The sequence below is a fragment of the Podarcis erhardii genome (genome assembly GCF_964252035.2).
Source record: "Podarcis erhardii genome assembly, chromosome: 12".
Taxonomy (NCBI): Eukaryota; Metazoa; Chordata; class Lepidosauria; order Squamata; family Lacertidae; genus Podarcis; species Podarcis erhardii.
The window spans coordinates 41,199,212-41,217,790 of NC_138513.1; the positions used below are offsets into that span (position 1 = coordinate 41,199,212).

The following is an 18,579-nucleotide window of genomic DNA, read 5'->3' on the forward strand; positions in this document are numbered from 1 at the left end:
GGCTGATGTAAAGCTGTAATGAGTGGCATCCTGTTTAAACCCCTATTCTGTGAAGCAACTACAGAAATGGTTCTTCACAATTTGCCTTGCACAGAAATATACAAATATGCTGATTCATTAAACATTCATATCTTGTACTCTTTGTTCATAAAGTTTGTTTTAGTGAAGAATAAGCAGGACAGAAATGAGAAATAGATACTGTCCTCCTCTGCATTGCATCTGTTCTGTGGAAATTTTTTTGACAGCAATTTGTAGCTCAATACATTAATCCAACCTCTGATAAAAACCAAAGTAATCAAATATTTAAGAGAAGAGAAAGCTTTGCATTTTATTTTTTTACGTGAGCTTACAACTTATTATAATGGTGGTTCTAAACATATTTCCTTCACAAACATTTCAGTGTCTCAGTGAAATCATACAATGCTGCAGCTAAATAATTTATATTTTCTTGGAATTAAAGGAACACAACAAAAGTGAACATGAGGTCCATACTGCTTCCATTAGGAAGTACTGTAGTCTCCTGTATAAGTAAATCATTAATTTAAGCACCTGTTACTGAAACATGTGTACTCACCATATTTGGTTTCAAAGGAAAAAATGGTACTCTTAGAATAGAGTCATTTCACAGCAGCTGTTGCAGACATGGTGAAAACTAACAATACAATGCAGAAGTACTACTTCATTTTAACTGTAGCACTCTGGAGCATTGGGAATCCCAATACAGATTTTATTGTTAATATCAAAGCTAGCATGCTGATGCTGTATGTGACAAATGTCTCAGCTTTCTAGTTTATGCAACTTAGCATTTCATCAACTAAGCATAATACAACTGTCCTAGCAAGAAAAATAATATAACTCTTGCAGGTTGTATCTTTAGTACACAAAATAATATTTCAAAGTAAATACAATATTAAATTGAACGAGCTATGAAGAATGATCTAAAAATTCTGTTCATAATTCCATCTAAAACATTGCTAGACAAAGAAACACTAAACAAAAGAATATAATAATTACATTATGCTCAAAATCTCTCTTTTTTTAAATAAAAACTCAGCCCACTCATTTCTCTTATCCTTAATTAAGCTAGCCTTAAGTTTTGCAGGACCTGATGTAAGTGAAAGAGAGATTTCTGGTAGGTTGACAAAGGCTATATAAAGTTTATGAAGCTCCAACAGCAACTGTGTAGAAGTTGGCAGCAAAAGGAATAGAAAGGTAATGTATGCTGATTCTGATCATAGGGGTCTGTGGTCCTAAGATTATTAGATGCGACTATGGGTGAACTTGTTTAACAGAGAACTGTCTTATGGAAGGACAGGTACAAGAGATAAAAGGAAGATGAGTTGCTGTGGGCTGTCTTTGGACATATGATGTTCAGTAGAATACAGGCTACCTGATGTATAACAGCAGAACCTAATGTAACATGCGTAGACAGTTTAGTGCAGTTCTCTAAAACATTACAGATTTTGACGTCGGAGTTCTTCTTGTGGGGGTCCTTAACTAAATATGTTTTTAAAGTATATACATTATGTGGGGGGGGAGGGAAGTAACACTATTATATTTTTCTTGAACATGCATATTTCAGAAGGGAATCCTATATCACTATGTTAAATTTAAACGGTAAAGGTACCCCTGACCATTAGGTCTAGTCGCGGAGAACTCTGGGGTTGCGCACTCATCTTCCTCTGTTGGCCAAGGGAGCCGGTGTTTGTCTGCAGACTGCTTCCAGGCCATGTGGCGAACCAGAGCAGCACAAGTAAACGCCATTTACCTTCCCGCCGGAGCGGTACCTATTTATCTACTTGCACTTTGACGTGCTTTCAAACTGCTAGGTGGGCAGGAGCAGGACCAAACAATGGGAGCTCACCCCGTCGCGTGGATTTGAACTGCCGACCTTCTGATTGGTAAGCCCTAGGCTCAGTGGTTTAGAACACACCCGTGTCCTTTTCATGTTAAATTAATATATATCCAATACATATTAAAATAAAAGCTGCTAAAATTGTAGGTATCCCATTTTGCATATAGCTTGTTTTTGTATTAGTTATATGTATGCATGTTCTCCACAACCTGAAACTATTATTGTTGTTGTTTAGTCGTTTAGTCATGTCCGACTCTTCGTGACCCCATGGACCAGAGCACGCCAGGCACTTCTGTCTTCCACTGCCTCCCGCAATTTGGTCAAACTCATGCTGTCCAACCATCAAACTAACACTGTCCAACCATCTCATCCTCTGTCGTTCCCTTCTCCTTGTGCCCTCCATCTTTCCCAACATCAGGGTCTTTTCCAGGGAGTCTTCTCTTCTCACCAGGGAGTCTTCTCTTCTCAACCCCCTCAAGGCAGTGATCCCCTTCATGAATCACTGCATTGTTGTGGCGAAGGGGCTTGAATAACTCAGAGAAGCTATGAACTATGCCGAACAGGGCACCCAAGATGAACAGGTCATAGTGGAGAGTTGTGACCAAACGTGATCCACCTGGAGGAGGAACCGGCAAGCCACTCCAGTATCCCTGCCAAGAAAACTCCATGGACAAAGACCTGAAACTATTACTTACCAGCAAAGTTCCATAGCTGCACAGAAACTCCTCAGTTACAATTTGGGGACGAAATACCTATGAGATATATAACGTTGAAAAATAATAAGTACTTGGAAGACATGGTAAATATGCTGTAGCATGCAGTAAAATTGAAAACGACAATTTTGAGTCACAGTTGAGTAGTAATAGACAGATAATACAATAGTTGGAGCTTTTCAGTTTAGAAAAAATGTAAGTAAGGCAAGGAACATGATAAATATATATAAAATTATGAATGTTTTAGAGAAAGTGGACAGGGAGAATTTTTTTCTCTCTCTTCTGATGCTAGAATTCAGTATCAACTGAAGCTCAACCGTGGAAGTTTCAGAATAGACAAAATGAGTTATTTCTTCACATACTGCATAGTTCTAAAGGGTTCCCTACCACAAGATGTGGCGAAAAGAGCAACTTAAATGGCTTTAAAATGGAATAAGGGAAATTTGTTGAGGATAAGGCTAATTTTGGCTACTTGTTAATTATGGCTATATGCATGTTCAGGATCAGAGGTAGCACATCACTAAACACCAGTTGCTACTGTATTCATGTCTGGCTTGATGGCTTCCCATAGGTACCCGACTGGCTGCTGTTGGAAACAGAATTGTTTGATTAGATTGGTCTGATCCAATGGGGATTTTCTTATGTTTTTATGTATGACCAGTATGAATTAATCACATTAGAATGTGACAGCGATGAAAGGAGCAACTTGACATAACAGTGTTAGGGCTTATATAAGGGCTTCAGTGTTACAATGTGAAGCTGACTCTCTCCTTCCCTATCTCCATCCAAAACAGTGGTGGAGCATATGCCCACGCTGTCCGGGGTGGGAGCGCGGGGTGAGCCCCTGAGGGATGCGGAGGGCACCCTCCAGTGTGCTACAGTTCAGGGTAGGAGAGGGGTGGGGAAGCTGCTGCCCATTCTTCCCCCGATCTCTGCAGTTGGGTCAGAAGTGGGTCAGCGCCACAGCTGACGCCGCCGGATGCAAGGTGTACCGCAGCCTAGGGTGGGCAGTACCACTGCCACTGACCTGCCTGCTCTCCTGTTTATTCTGGTGTGGAGCCAGGCTGCAATGAAGGAGCCTGCTGTGGGGATGCCTATTTGCACCCCCTCTAAAAATTGTGCCTGGGGGCCACGGCACCCACCACACAATGCCTCTGATCCAAATACTGCATACCGTGAGATTTCCAATACAGTGGTACCTTGGTTTACAACCATAAGCCGTTCCGGAGGTCCGGTTGTAAACCAAAACAGGTTGTAACCCAAGGTGTGCTTTCGCCAATGCCCCCCCCCCAAATTGGTTGTAATCCAATAAATTGGGTTGTAATCCAAAAAAAGGGACACGCACTTCCGGGTTTGACATGGTTGTAATCCAAAATGGTTGTTATCCAAAGCAGTTGCAAACCAAGGTACCACTGTAGAGGGGTGCCAGGAGCAATGGCAGGTAGAAACATGGTGCGTTCTCTTTACTGCCCTCTGCTTTCATTTTATTAAAGCAATGTTTTAGATGAGTTCTGTGAAGTTTGAGAAGGCTGTCTCTCCCACTTTTCCACCCATCACCCTCTTTCAGAGCACTGCACCTGTCCACCTCTTGTGTCAACTGGTTATACTACTCCTTGGCTCCGTCTGGAGCAGACACTTTCCCACCCAAATGTAGCACTGAAGGAGAGTTAAAAAGGCTTGTGTCCTGCCAGATCACTGCATGCCTTATGGGGCAAATCTCTTGCACATTTTCTCCCTTCTGCCCAGTACTCAGATAGCTCACTTCCACACTAACAGAAATGCAACAGGAAGAGAACAGGGGGGAGTTGGGAGCAGAATCTTCTGCTCTCTAGGTCACTGTACAGACTGGTGAGACCCTGGTCTTCATGTGCGCTGGAAGCAGGGGTGCAGGCTGGAGAAACAAGCCACAAAAGCATGATATGTTTCACTTTAATTAGCAGTGCAAGAACTTTGTAACAAACTCACTGGCATAAATTAATGCCAGTCTACAACAAGGCAACATTTTGGACTATAACCAATAAAGTCAAAAACGCAAACAACCCAGAAACCAGTAACAGTCTTCATTTTCTGTCAACAAATTATACCTGGGATGTCACAAGATGAAGTACCACAGGCAACATTGGAAGGCACCCTTTCAGCTGCTTAGCTTGAATTGTGGATGGATGTTTACGTCCTGATACATTTGCTAAAGCAGAAAGAATGTCACCTACAAGCACAAATTTCATGATATTAGCAAGTCTGTAGTCCTTTGCAGTTATTGAGAATAAGCTCCACTTAACAGTTAGACTTTCTTCCGAGAAAATCTGGGCTGGTACAAACTGAACTCCTGTGGTGTCAGACACTGTGATTGCAATGGAGCATGAGCATCGTGCTGTCTGCCATTTGGCTGGGGCTATTATGAAGTAAGAGGAGCACCTTCATGTTCTATTTATAATTATATCTATTTATAATTATTATCTGCTAACTGAAAGGGAAAGCTGTAAGATAGAACTCCCTTCTGCAATGGATAGCATTTTTTAAAGAGTAGCATTGTTCCAGTTATGTAATATTCTCCAAATATGTTCATTAATAAATCATCGGTGTCTGAATTTTTAATACAGTACAAGTTGATTGTAGAAGGTCCCAGCTAAAATTGAATTTTTCAGGTTTTCAGTATTTTAACATTGTATGCAACGCTCCACTACTGGTGCTCTAAAGAAAGAAACAGGCTTACTTTAGTGCTACCTAATTATCTTATGACCAGAAGTAGAGGCTGGCCCACTAGGGCTACTGGGGCATGGCCCTCCCAAGGAAAATGTCAAGCATCCTCCAAAATCTCAAAGCCCCGTGTTTTTTTCCCTGTTGCACAAACTTGTAATACTTCTACTTGAACTCTGAGATGTTCTGCAAACATTTCTGTCAACCTATTGTTCTCTCACCAATCAAGTATTTACAGAACTCAGCTATACTATTGGATTAGGATCGGCTACGGCAAAGAGATCCCTCTTGTGTGTCTCTAAGCAGAAAAACCATATGACTGACTGGACTGCCTAAAATTCAGCACCACTATGAAGGCGTCAACTCCATCTGTTATGAGGTTAACCAGCAACCTCAGTATTGACCTAGTGGGGCTGCCTTGAAGGGTAGTTAGAGCAGACACAGAGCTGTTTCCTAAATTGCCCATTCCTCAAAATACATTCTTTGCTGCTAGCCAGTAGAAGGGTGTGGTTGCTAGTTTGAGCAGCTGGTGTTTTTTTTTTTTTTTTAAAAAAAAATATTGATTAAGAGAGTGCAATAGTGGAGTATCTGTTTTTTGCTTAATCATTTGCAGCTATTTTTGTAAATGGGGGGATAACTGCTCACTAGATAAGTCCTATAACCTCTTAACACCTGTCCCAGGTCTAGTGGGTACCAGCCACCACTGATGCTGTGTGTGTATCTCAGTATTAGACTCAGGCTAAAAGTTGATCAACCCCTAAGACACCAAATAGGCAAAACAGACAATGCCCTTTGGCCACACCTCTTAGAACCCAGGTGGGCAGAGTTGCTACTCAACATGCAGACAGATACTCCAACAGGTATAGGTGACTCAACCAGTCTCTCAAAGGTAATATTGTTTAAATTACAGAAAATAGTTTTCTTAGGTAGAATTCAATAGTTCAATCCTGGCACAGCAACACAGTGTTGGCAAAAGGTCTCAGAGCCAAATGATATTTCATTAAGTAGGTAATTTGGCCTTGCATGTCTGCTTCTCTTTTCAAAATAGCAGCTGGCAGGACAGTTAAAAATATAAAATCACAAAAGCGCATAACACAGATACAAACAAAGCAATACCCCACTGCTGAGGAGGGGGAGAACTATGTGTGCCATCATGAAAAAATAAAAATGGAATAAATAAGACACCAGGATTGGGACTTCATGTCCAAGACGGCTAATTGAACCCTCATTCAAAAATGCTGATGAAAATCATTATAACACCTGTCAGGTTGACACAGGAAGGAATCTGTCATTGATGGGTGATCTATTTTTTATTTTTGCCTGGGGAATGGTATGGTCCTGACAATATTTCTGTGGGTTCTGTCTTCTGTCAAGGTGTTCTGTTGAGCCTGAAAGCAGTTAAGTCATGCTGGCCACACGACCTGGAAAGCTGTCTGTGGACAAACGCCAGCTCCCTTGGCCTGAAAGTGAGATGAGCACCATAACCCCATAGTCGCCTTTGACTGGACTTAACCGTCCAGGGGTCTTTTACCTTTTACCGCTACCATGACAAAACAGCTACTAATTTAACAAGAAAAAACAGACATGCAAGGGAGAACATTATATTTAACATGAAGTGTAGTTGGACTCTCAGTGCTGGCACAAGGTAACCTGTAAGTTTCCAGTGACATCCATCACTAGTCTCAGCATCAAACTGCAGCGACTACCTTTCCTATGCTGGAGCCACAGAACAACTCCTATGCTGCACTGGTGAAAAGACGAATGGAATACAAGATACCTTTCTGACACCACTGCACTGATTTCTGTTGGGTCCCTGCTAAATGAGGACATGCCTGAGACGTCTCTGAAATTACATGCCACGAAGCAGCAAAACTCATAGTTTGTACTGCTAAAGCTCAGACAAAAAGGAGATTAACCAGTTTTTAATAAGCATTGTTATAGTTTACATGATTTAGGTTTGAAAAATGTACATCTGAAATGTTTTTCTACTTTTTAAAAATAAGTACTTTAATATATGTGGTTTACAGCTACATCTGCTGGAAGAGACTGAAATTTCAATATTGTTTACATGCAAATCTTCCTTTCAAATCTACAAAAAAACTAGATTGGCAAATGAACACTTTTAAATTTAGTTTTATTTGCCAATTTGATTATTTTGGACATTAAAGGGCCTTCTCGGTAGTGATGCCTGCCCTGTGGAACGCCCTCCCATCAGATGTCAAGGAAATAAACAACTACCTGACTTTTAGAAAACATCTGAAGGCAGCCCTGTTTAGGAAAGTTTTTAATGTTTAATGTTTTAACGTGTTCTTAATATTCTATTGGAAGTCTCTCAGAGTGACTGGGTAAACCCAGCCAGATGGGCGGGGTATAAATAAATTATCATCATCATAATAATCATAAAGGATTAACTAAATATTATTCACAAACACGTATAAGAGAGCCCCATTATTTTTTTAAGGAAATGATGGGAGAAGCATGTTTGTTTCTTATCTTTGCCATTAAAACTGAATACAAATTAACAAAATGTTTATATCCTCACATATACGAGAAAATATCCTGGCACTGTAATATTGTTGTCAAGTTCTCTAACTTAAACCTCTTAAACCTGCTGTTGCCCTATATATTCAGGAAGACATTATGCCTCACTTAATTTCTCTAGCACTTGCTTTCTTGCATGAAATCCTTGTATATCATGTGATGCTAAGATAATCTTATTGCTCCAGCAAGTGGCAGGTTTTGGGCTATCAAATGTCAGTGGTGCCCTGTGCAATGCTAAAATTCAGTGCCCATCGCCTTCTGTGCTCTGTTCTACATCACTGTTGAGATGCCCCTTGTGGTGCCAGTAAAACTGTCTTTGCTCCAGCAGACTGGTGATGGTGTAGTCATGTATGTATGTATGTATGTATACATACATACATACATACATACCCTGTCCATCTGGCTGGGTTTCCCCAACCACTCTGGGCGGCTCCCAACAGAGTATTAAAAGCACAGTAAGACATAATAAACATTAAACAGGGCTGCCTTCAGATGTCTTCTAAAAGTTAGATACTTGTTTATTTCCTTAACATCTGATGGGAGGGCGTTGCACAGGGTGGGCTCCACTACCAAGAAGGCCCTCTGCCTGGTTCCCTGTAACCTCACTTCTTGTAGGGAGGGAACCGTCAGAAGGCCCTTGGAGCTGGACTTCAGTGTCTGGGCTGAGCGATGGGGGTGGAGACGCTCCTTCAGGTATACTGGGCTAAGGCTGTTTAGGGCTTTAAAGATCAGCACCAGCACTTTGACTTGTCCTTGGAAACCTATAGGGAGCCAATGTAGGTCTTTCAGGACCAGTGTTATATGGTCTCGGTGGCCACTCCCAGTCACCAGTCTAGCTGCCACATTCTGGATTAATTGTAGTTTCCGGGCCACCTTCAAAGAAAGATGCTGGGATCATGGATGTCGAAGCTGATGTTGTAGTTCCACTCTAAATGTGGGCGTGGAGGGAGCGGCCACAGTGCTGGAAGCTCCCCAAGAAACTGTAAAGCCTACTACCCTTTCTCCACCATTTCCAATTATAATGGTGGAATGCAATCCGGCAAATTCATTCCTATTACCACAGGACCACAACTGTAGCCCTCTAATACTTCTCCCATTACAGCATGTTATCTTTCCTACTGCAACTCATGCCATTACTGCTTTTGGAATGTCAGCGTCTTGAGGCAAGAACTGTGCTTGCTTTTGTCATTAATCCTCTACAGTGCTTCACAAGAAAAGAGCAAAAGGGACCTCTACCTCCGTTTATAGTGAGGCAGCACAATTTACCTAGAATTTGTGGCAGCTCCTGCACAATGTGATAGATGAGAAGATCCAGGCATTTTGACAGGTATTCATGGCTGCTTTGCTGCTCTTTTCCTGGCATGGCCTTTCTGCTGTCTCTTTCAATGTACATCACCAATCTACGCACATAGAAATTCATCGTATATAACAAAACAATGATACTTCTGTCAAAAGATCGCTACAAGAATTTCCATAAGGCAGCATACCCCTTTCTGGAGCCCTCCAGATGTTTTGGGCATGTTGGCTGAAGCTGATGGGAATTGCTACCCAAAACATCTAGAGGGCGGTGGGTTGGTGAAGGCTGTCATGAGAATGCGTATAGGATTGCAGCATGGCATATAAGCTGTTAAAATCTATTCTACATAAGTGAACCTTCATTGCATGTAATTGTATCAACTTGTTTTCACATTTTAGACTGAATGGGAATAAAAGTCCTTCTTTAACAAGTTAATTTATAATTTCTTCATTCCACAGAAAGTAATACTAAATCTTACATGCTTTAATTGGGTGAGTAATCCCTTAGCATCTAAAGAAAACCTCCACTGTGATTGCTATTCATTCAGGAAGAGAATCACTTCAATAGACCCTTAGGCAATGGTGAAACAGAATGCATAGCAAAGAGAATATATATTTTAAGTTTTACTTTTTTTGAATGCTTCACATTTGAAAATGCTTCGGCTATACAGTGGTGCCTCGCAAGACGAAATTAATCGGTTCCGCGAGTCTCTTCGTCTAGCGGTTTTTTCGTCTTGCGAAGCAAGCCCATTGACGGTTTAGCGGATTAGCGCTATTAGCGCTATTAGCGGCTTATCAGCTTATCGGATAAGCAGATAAGTGGCTTAGCGGCTTAGAAAAAGGGGGGGGGGAAACCCCCGCAGGAACTTGCAAGACATTTTCGTCTTGCGAAGCAAGCCCATAGGAAATTCGTTTTGCGAAGCACCTCCAAAACGGAAAACCCTTTCGTCTAGCGGGTTTTCCATCTTGCGAGGCATTCGTCTTGCGGGGCACCACTGTACGTATGATGACTCACACATCTAAAAAGCCAACAGTAGCGCAAAAGAAGTAAGCAAGCCTGATAATAGCACCAAACCTTAGTTTGGTGTTATATCTGAACCAACCTTAATACAGATGCAGGGATCTAAAACTAATTGCACAGTCTTTGAAACAATTTACGGATTTTAACATTTTAAACAACTTCTTCTAGACTTTATTTCTAATGAAGTTTAAGCACTGCAAGTAGGAACAAAGCAAAAAGTCCATCCAGCTAATTATCATCAGTCAGTGAGAAGTTATGGTATAAGCAAAAGCAGGATGGAGAGAAATTAGAAGCTAGTAACCAGCTAGGGCAAGGCAAGCATATAGTAAGAAAAGGACAAAGAAAAGAAGCAACAGAAAGTCTGTTCAAAGTGGCTTGCATGGCGGGGTGGAGCTGCAACGATAGCCCCCAGAGAGCAGCACTGCTGCAACTGGCGGAAGAAGAGGGGGGCGGGGGGAGCGCACCGCCCCCATGATCCTGGTGGGGTGCCACTGCAGCTCCCCCCACCCGTGCTGGGTGCCACACCCCTGCGGGTGATGCGCCATGCCCCGGGATGTGTGCCATGCCCATGGACAGCGCACCATGCCCCTGGGACGTGCACCACACCCCTGGGACGTGCACCAGCCACCTCCCTGCCTGCTCTCTGCCCCCGGTGCCAGAGCAGGAAGCTCCGCCATTGACTGCTGCCACTTACTAGCAAGGGGAGAGGCAAGGCAGTGATGAGGTTAGGCTGTATGGGCACAACTGCACCAAATTGGGTCTGCTGTTGCTGCCTCACAACCCTAACACCATTGCTACCTTGTCCCTACCAGTAAGCAGCAGTGACGGTGCTGCCGGGAGATTCAATATTGCAGCTCCCCCTGCCCAGACCAATAAGCTGCCAGTAACTGTATTAAGTTTTCCATTGTCAAATATCAGGTAGTGAGATTCAAAATGAGCTTCCGATTTTCTTGGGCCATGCAAGAGCTGTATCAACACTTCACGGCTTAATTTCTGACTTGCTCAGAGTAGCTTGGCAGTCTTTCCCATATCTATAAAGGTTTCTCCTTTGTTCTGATCAATCAGAGGCTGCTCACTCGGTACTAGTGAATTCATAGGTCTGCCTTGTAATCCACCAGATAAGCGACCATGCCGCCAGCATTGGAAGGTAACAAGTTTGTTGATAGAAACGTGATACAATTCCCAGAGTAAAATTTTAACTGCACACACCTTTCGGTCCAATAATAGCTTAGAGCATCACTTTACCTCGCTTGGCAGCTCAGAAGAAGCATCTCTTTATTATTAATCAAAACTTGTAACAACACTAGAAAAGCCTTTGCTCGAATGGAGGCAGAAGGACTTTCAAACATTCGAATAACTGTAGTCACAAGGTCCTGGTTGGAAAGTTGGGGGGGGGGGAGGGAGAGAAACACAGTTTCAATGAGAAGAATACATATAACTTGACTCTTCCCCTCTCCCTATCATTTTAAATTAAAACAGTGTATTACTAATGGTATTTTTTCACAAGTCAAAACTACAGAAAGAAATTATGAGATAAAAGTTATGATGTTTGTTAGCCAGTATCAGTTTACCATCATTTTTTGGGGGGGGGGCTCAAGTATGGTCATTCAGTCTCCTTCATGGTATCTGCAGATGCCTGCCCTGCCATGGTCCACCTTATAGACATCACCAGTTTTAGTCCGCACAACCCACAGGTAGGAGGCTATGATTTCCCTTCAAATTGTTCTCCACACTTCTTTTTGTGACATCACAAACTGTAACGCAAACACTTTCCATGAAGTTGTGTCTTTCATGGAAACTGCATACACAATCTTCTGAAAACTAACGGATAACATCAAATTTCTCTTCTATTAAATGCAATGTAGTGAATAGACACAAGGGTGAACACAGCAAATGAATGCACAAATTAAAAGGTGCAATTCCAGTTTTAAAATTAAGGGGAGTTTAGCAGACCAAGTTGGCAACTCTTTAGTTTATAGAACTGAAGATATTGATTTTTTTCAAATGTGTTACAAGATAAAAAAAAACTTTATTGGCAGTGTTCTCTCGGACTATAAAGGGATGAATTATTTTTTTTGAGATAAATTTCTGTTTTGTAAATTGTATTTTTCAAAATTCACATCCCCAAAGATCCCGTAAGCAGACAATAGTGATAAAGCAAAGAAAATCCTTAGCAATCCCATGTGACTTTGGATTGATGGGCCTTTATACAGAAATATGAAAAGATGTACAGTCACTGTGTAGGCTGGCAGGTAAATTAAACAGCAGGCCACAGACTTGTCATTATCTTTAATGTAACACAGAGGTCATTGGAACTCTCAAAGTATAACATACAGAAGCAATACAGGAGGAAAAGGGGCTGGTAATTATATCAATAAATCTGTTGTTTAAAAAATATAATTGGGTGGTATTTTAATATGCTCTACAAATGACTTTTTGCAGTCTGAACTATAGGTAGCAATTCCAAAGCACAGGAAGAGATTTGGTCCCTTGCCTCCAATCCGTAATGCACTAAACTAGATGTTCTATAATGACTCTGAAGGGATTTATTTAATTAAATTTCTAAAATTATAGCCTCCCATGGAAGCGGGGGTGGGGACAGGCAAAAGCTGACTTTTTATTTTCCTTCTGTCCACATCAGCACACAGATCCCTCTCCCCACAGATGATTCAAGAATTGGGAGATCCTGATGAATGGCCTGAGGGGTTCTTTCAGGGACTGGCTGGACGAGGAAGAGTGGTGGCAGCCAGTAGTCCAGGAGGTACGTGAGGTGGAAGGGGACTTTGAACCAGGTTCAGACTAGTGGGACAGGGAGGAATCATCAATAGAGAGTGAGAGTGAAGGGGAGAGGCTTGAGGTAACCACAGGTGCTGATAAAGGAGGAGGGGCTGGGTCTCCTGCTCTGCAACACAGTCCTGATTCAGGAAAGAAGGGTCGAGAAAAGGCGAGAGCAATTAAGAAAAGCTGAGACACAGTGAAAAAATGCAAGGAGGGGGGTATAAATAAGGGAGCGAGAGGACGGAACTTTAGTTTCTGCAACTGACATGCTTATCTGATGGATGTGCTGTGTGCTGACTCCTTGATTACTGAGCAATAAAGTTAATTACTGCAAGCACTGTGCCTAGTTCTGCTTACAGTGTCAGACAACAGATGGAGGGGCTTTGCTGGCAGCCTGACAGGTTCACTGTGAAAAACTGGGTAGAAGGACCTTCAAGGGTAAGAATGTGGCATGTCTGTGCCATGCAGTTTCTGCATGTTCCGTGCCACAAACATGGTCAGAGAAAGTAATGTGTGGGATGTATGGAATCACACAGACCAAGGAAAGAAACAGGAAGCCTGAGTGAATCATGCCCTCCTTCCTGTCACCTGACTAGCTGAAGACCCAATAACTGGGTCCAAACAAACCTCAAAGTATATTTTATGATCTGCATATTAACAATGTATACAAAGTAGAAAGAAAATTATGGCCATTATTCAGATTTCCTGCCCCCCACCAAACTACAAAGTGGTAGATTTCAAATAAATATATACTAATTATGCCAAGGATATACAGTGGTCTTTTGCATTGGAAACTTCTATTATCTCAGTATGCAATTACCCTGAAATCTCTTGTATTCCATTACTCCTGAGATCTTTATAATAGTGAGATTTTTAAATGCTATAAATAACAAGTGTAAGTATAGTTTCCCTAAACTTTTTAAATTCTCCCCAAACCACCCTCTTTAGGCCAAAGTTTGTATGAAGAGTAAACTATTTTATTATTGAAGAACTATAATAAAGTCCCCAAATACTGTAAATATTTTCTAAAATAAAAAAAAACAAAGCTACTAAAAAAAACCCATTTACCAACATCTAATCAAATAATTACAGAGATTACAACCATTTTCATGGACTGATAGCTGTGGGTTTTTTTGTATGGTTAAGAAGAAGAGTCCAGTTCACTAAAAAGTTTTTTCTGTGTATTTCACTTACAAATTGGCCTAAGGTCCATTAAGGATAGCATAATCGCAGTACAACTTTAGTTGCAATTGTTGCACTCATTTTTTTCTTTTAGGTACCTGAGAAGGACCAGGCTGAAGTAGTTGTCTTCATACATTTCCCATTGTTTTTTTCCTTGTGGCCATTACCTATAGGCATACTACAGCTCATTGAATTTATTGAATTTCAGCAGCAATTCAAGTATAGATTAGTTCTACCTCTTGGGACTTGGCAAAGAAATCATGTCAACTTCTCTGCTTCATTATTTTATATTCACCTTATTTCAATTATTATTCCTTCTGTTAGTGAAGTTCAGGGTGTATGCTGATATTTATGGAGGTAGAACATTAGCACCCAGGCTTGGGGAAAGTATGTTATTTAAGAAAGGAAAGGAAAGGAAAGGAGAATGTGAGGTCAATACAGCAAAACTGGGGGAAAAGTATGCATATGCAGGTATTTGTGCAGAAAGGTGAAGGGGTAAGCAGTGTGGGAAAAAGCCCAACAATGTCCTCTGGAGCTCAGGACATGGCCAATTGTACCCTCCTCCTAGCAAACCCTTCCAAACTGATTTGGAGAATCCATAAACCATCAATCCTCCAGGAAGAGCTGCTGAAAATCTTATGAACAGCAGCGAAAGGCACTTTCTTCTGGAGGCAAAAGCAGTGAAGAGGCTGATGCCAAGAAGCAAAAGGGAGGCTGAGGTGACAGGATTGGAGCCAAAATGGGAGCTTAGAGAAAGAGGGAGGATGCTACATGTTAGAGGCAACCACAAGGTATGCATGCAGACGTATGCAAGTCCTAAAAATTTAGCCTCTCAAAGGGAGAAAACCGCTCCCAAAACAGTTAAGTGGGGAGTGAGCAAACTTTAGAAAAGCCTAGGAAGTTCTTTTAACGTCTCAATCATAAAAACGGTCTAAGAATAGCAAAGTGAGTGCTGCTGGAGCCTCACAAGTGGAAAATACATATCGTTTCTCTTTCTAGGCAGGCATGCAGACCAACACAGCGGTGCACAGCAATATCACACAAGCAACATTTCAAGAACTTTAGCAAGATGACAATGGCAGCTAACATGCAGTCCTTCAAACTTGGCAATACTAGTTAAGGCTTCACTAGAGGAGGAGGAAATCCCTGTCAATTTCACCAGTGCTTTCTTTTTTACGTTACTGAGTATTTCTTCTACAATGGAGCAGAACTACACAAACACAGCACAACTGCATGAATCGTGATACCAGTGCAAAATGTGTGAAGGGGAAATCATACAGCTCAATGGCTAAGATAGACCTCCCTGAATCAATCTGTTTTTTTAACCAGCTACAGCAACTTTCCTCTGATGAGAACACCTTTCTTCTTGCTCTCCAATAAGGGGTTTCTGAAGCCACAAACCTGCCTGTCTGCTTATGAGACTGACTACAAGGTAGAGTGTGGATACTGAGCACAGTTCCTTAGCTGTGGTAGCCCCCCTTCGTATCTAATCATATCAGATGCAGGAAAACTTCTTTTGTTTTTATTCAGTGGCGTAGCGTGGGGGGTGCAGGGGGTGCCGGCCGCACCGGGCACAACATCTGGGGGGAGGGGGCGCGCTCGCCGCCTCCGGAGTCGCCGAAGAGCCTCGGGCGCAGGCTGCAGCAGAGCCCCATGTCTCGCGGAACCAACGAGCTGTGCATGCGTCCGGGCTGAAGGCGTCCGGCAGGCAGCGGCTCTCAGCGCTCGCCACGGTCCCCGCGCGTCAAAGCCATGAACAGCATGCCAGGCAGCCCCTCCTCACAGCCCCGCCATCGCTGCAGCTGCTGGGCCATGTTGCATTTTCCTCGCCTCTCTGCCCTCCTCCTCCTCTGGGCAAGCGGCGTCGTTTGGGCGGCAGCGCTAGCAGCAACTCGCCTCAGATCACCTGACACGGACCCGCCGCCGCCACCGTGGCTACCTTACCGTAAATACCCCAGCCCAGGCAGCAGCAAGAAGATGCTGGCAGCGGCGGCAGGTTAGGGGTTAGGGGCGCAAATTACTTGCCTTGTCCCGGGTTAGAGGGCGCAAATTACTTGCCTTGCCCCGGGTTAGGGGGCGCAAATTACTCACCTTGCCCCGGGTGCTGACAACCCACGCTACGCCACTGTTTTTATTCTTTCTCATAATTTATTTGCTTCCATAGACAAACATTCCCAAGGGTGGTGAAAAAGAGCAATATACCCCACGTATCACTAGGCATCTAGGGCAGGGAGGAGGCAAGCAAAACACACCTCTCTTACTTTGTTTTGACCCCTGCTGTTTATGTTTGCAGTGCTACTATTTTATGATTTTTTTTCTTTTTCTTGTATGATAAAATTTTGAAGATCACTTTAATGGAAAGGTCACTTATGCCTGTTTATTTAAAACTAAAATATGAACTGGCTACTGTAAAATTTATAGACGGTTTATATTTTATAGAGATGTCTTTACAATCTAGTACAGCACACAGTAACAGTCAATAAAAAAAGTTTATGAAAAATATTTGTAAAACAAGAAAATGTTTAAAACAAACCTTTTCCTGAACCAGCCTTTGCAAATGGATTCCACAAGACAACATAGCGGAGAACATAGTCATCATGTGCTGTTGAACTTTGCATATTCCAGTTGCAAGTGAATGTATCACTGCTGGTAATCCCACCTTTTCAATCACACTCTGGAAAACACTAGGTGAGTGACGAGTAATTTTGCACAACGCCTGTATAAAACAAAAAACTCTGTTGAATGTTTTCAGTTTAATAAATGTAAATACATACGGTACTTTGTAGCAATTATTTTTTCTTTTAATTAAACTTATAGGCTAATTTATAGTCTTAAGAACCCTCAAAGCAGCTCTGAGGTTTCAGTAGTGAAACAACACTGGTTCCTAACTTGGCATTTGCTTTCTTCAGAAATCTATGTTTAATTTTAACATGTTAAACAGTGTATTGAAATACAAAACAAATCATTGTTTAACTTGTCGGTTTGCATTTCTTAGTACAGAAAGTATTGATCTGATATGTAGAGATCTTTCCTATTCTAATTCATTCAAGAGGTTTCTGGAAGTTTCTGGAAGCTTCTCTGTATGAAAGAAGCTTCATGATTGTTTGGGTTATACATTCAGAGAAGCTGAGTGTACAGCTGGCTTGATCTGGTTCTCTTATCTCTTCCAATTAAAGTCATGCTGACTATAAATATAGGCCAGAAGGAGCCCCGGTTTTACTTTCTCTTTCTATCTCTCTTCCTTCTGGTGTGGTGTTCCATACATAGGATGCTTAGTGCTAAGGTTTAGACTTATTGTAAGTTACTGTAAGTGCTGCAACTGGAATTTTATGGACTGTGCCAGTCCTGAATGTATTGGATTTGTGACCATTATGCACATTTGCCTTCAGTAGCAAGTAAAGCTCTGCTGGATGAAGTACAATTGCCTCTGGTCTTTTTGGGGGGAACTCTGCTATCTGTTTAAGTTTTTTCCTCTTCCGGCGCTGGTGCAACCTGTCTTCTATTTCTTTGACAATGGCAGTTCCTGACATTGGGAGGCAGCCTGTCACCAGAGCTGCCTTCTGTCCTCTTCATCCTGTAGCACCAGAAATCCAGGTTTAAAAGAATCATAGAATAGAATCATAGAATCATAGAGTTGGAAGAGACCACAAGGGCCATCGAGTCCAACCCCCTGCCAAGCAGGAAACACCATCAGAGCACTCCTGACATATGGTTGTCAAGCCTCTGCTTAAAGACGTCCAAAGAAGGAGACTCCACCACGCTCCTTGGCAGCAAATTCCACTGTCGAACAGCTCTTACTGTCAGGAAGTTCTTCCTAATGTTTAGGTGGAATCTTCTTTCTTGTAGTTTGGAACCATTGCTCCGTGTCCGCTTCTCTGGAGCAGCAGAAAACAACCTTTCTCCCTCCCCTATGTGACATCCTTTTATATATTTGAACATGGCTATCATATCACCCCTTAACCTCCTATTCTCCAGGCTAAACATGCCCAGCTGGATATAATTATCAGGCTGGATATAATTAAGCCTTGTTCCAGCAAAGCAATGAGAACAGTCTCCTTTCTTTTACTACTTAAGTATCCCGTAGTTGTTTATATCTGTTACTTGACCTGTGTTGCTTATACCTTTCCTTTAAATAAGGTTACATATTGGTAAGGTAAAACATAAAGGACCCCTGGACAGTTAAGTCCAGTCAAAGGCGACCTAGGGGGTTGCGGTCTCCATCTCACTTTCAGGCCAAGGGAGCTGGCGTTTGTCCACAGACAGCTTTCTGGGTCACATGGCCAGCAGGAATAAACCACTTCTGGCACAATGGGACCCTGTGATGGAAACCAGAGCGCACAGACATGCCGTTTGCCTTCCCGTCGCAGCAGTACCTATTTATCTACTTGCACTGGCATGCTTTTGAACGGCTAAGTTGGCAGAAGCTGGGGCACTGTGGTCTAAACCACTGAGCCTCTTGGGCTTGCCGATTGGAAGGTCGGCGGTTCGAATCCCCG

General features: G+C 42.3%; 1 protein-coding gene across 5 annotated transcripts in view; it reads right to left on the reverse strand.

Annotated features, from left to right (window-relative positions):
* Positions 1-18,579, reverse strand: part of ULK4 (unc-51 like kinase 4) — a gene marked incomplete at its 3' end in the record, with an annotated part of 163,482 nt that overhangs the window by 106,589 nt on the left and 38,314 nt on the right. For all 5 annotated transcript variants that reach the window (XM_081881893.1, XM_081881895.1, XM_081881892.1 and 2 more), the window contains exons 21-25: positions 16,617-16,799; positions 11,369-11,496; positions 9,073-9,206; positions 4,653-4,774; positions 2,551-2,607 (exon numbers count right to left, since the gene is read on the reverse strand). In XM_081881893.1, the coding sequence (XP_081738019.1) occupies positions 2,551-2,607; positions 4,653-4,774; positions 9,073-9,206; positions 11,369-11,496; positions 16,617-16,799 (624 nt within the window). The remainder of the gene's footprint in view (positions 1-2,550; positions 2,608-4,652; positions 4,775-9,072; positions 9,207-11,368; positions 11,497-16,616; positions 16,800-18,579) is intronic.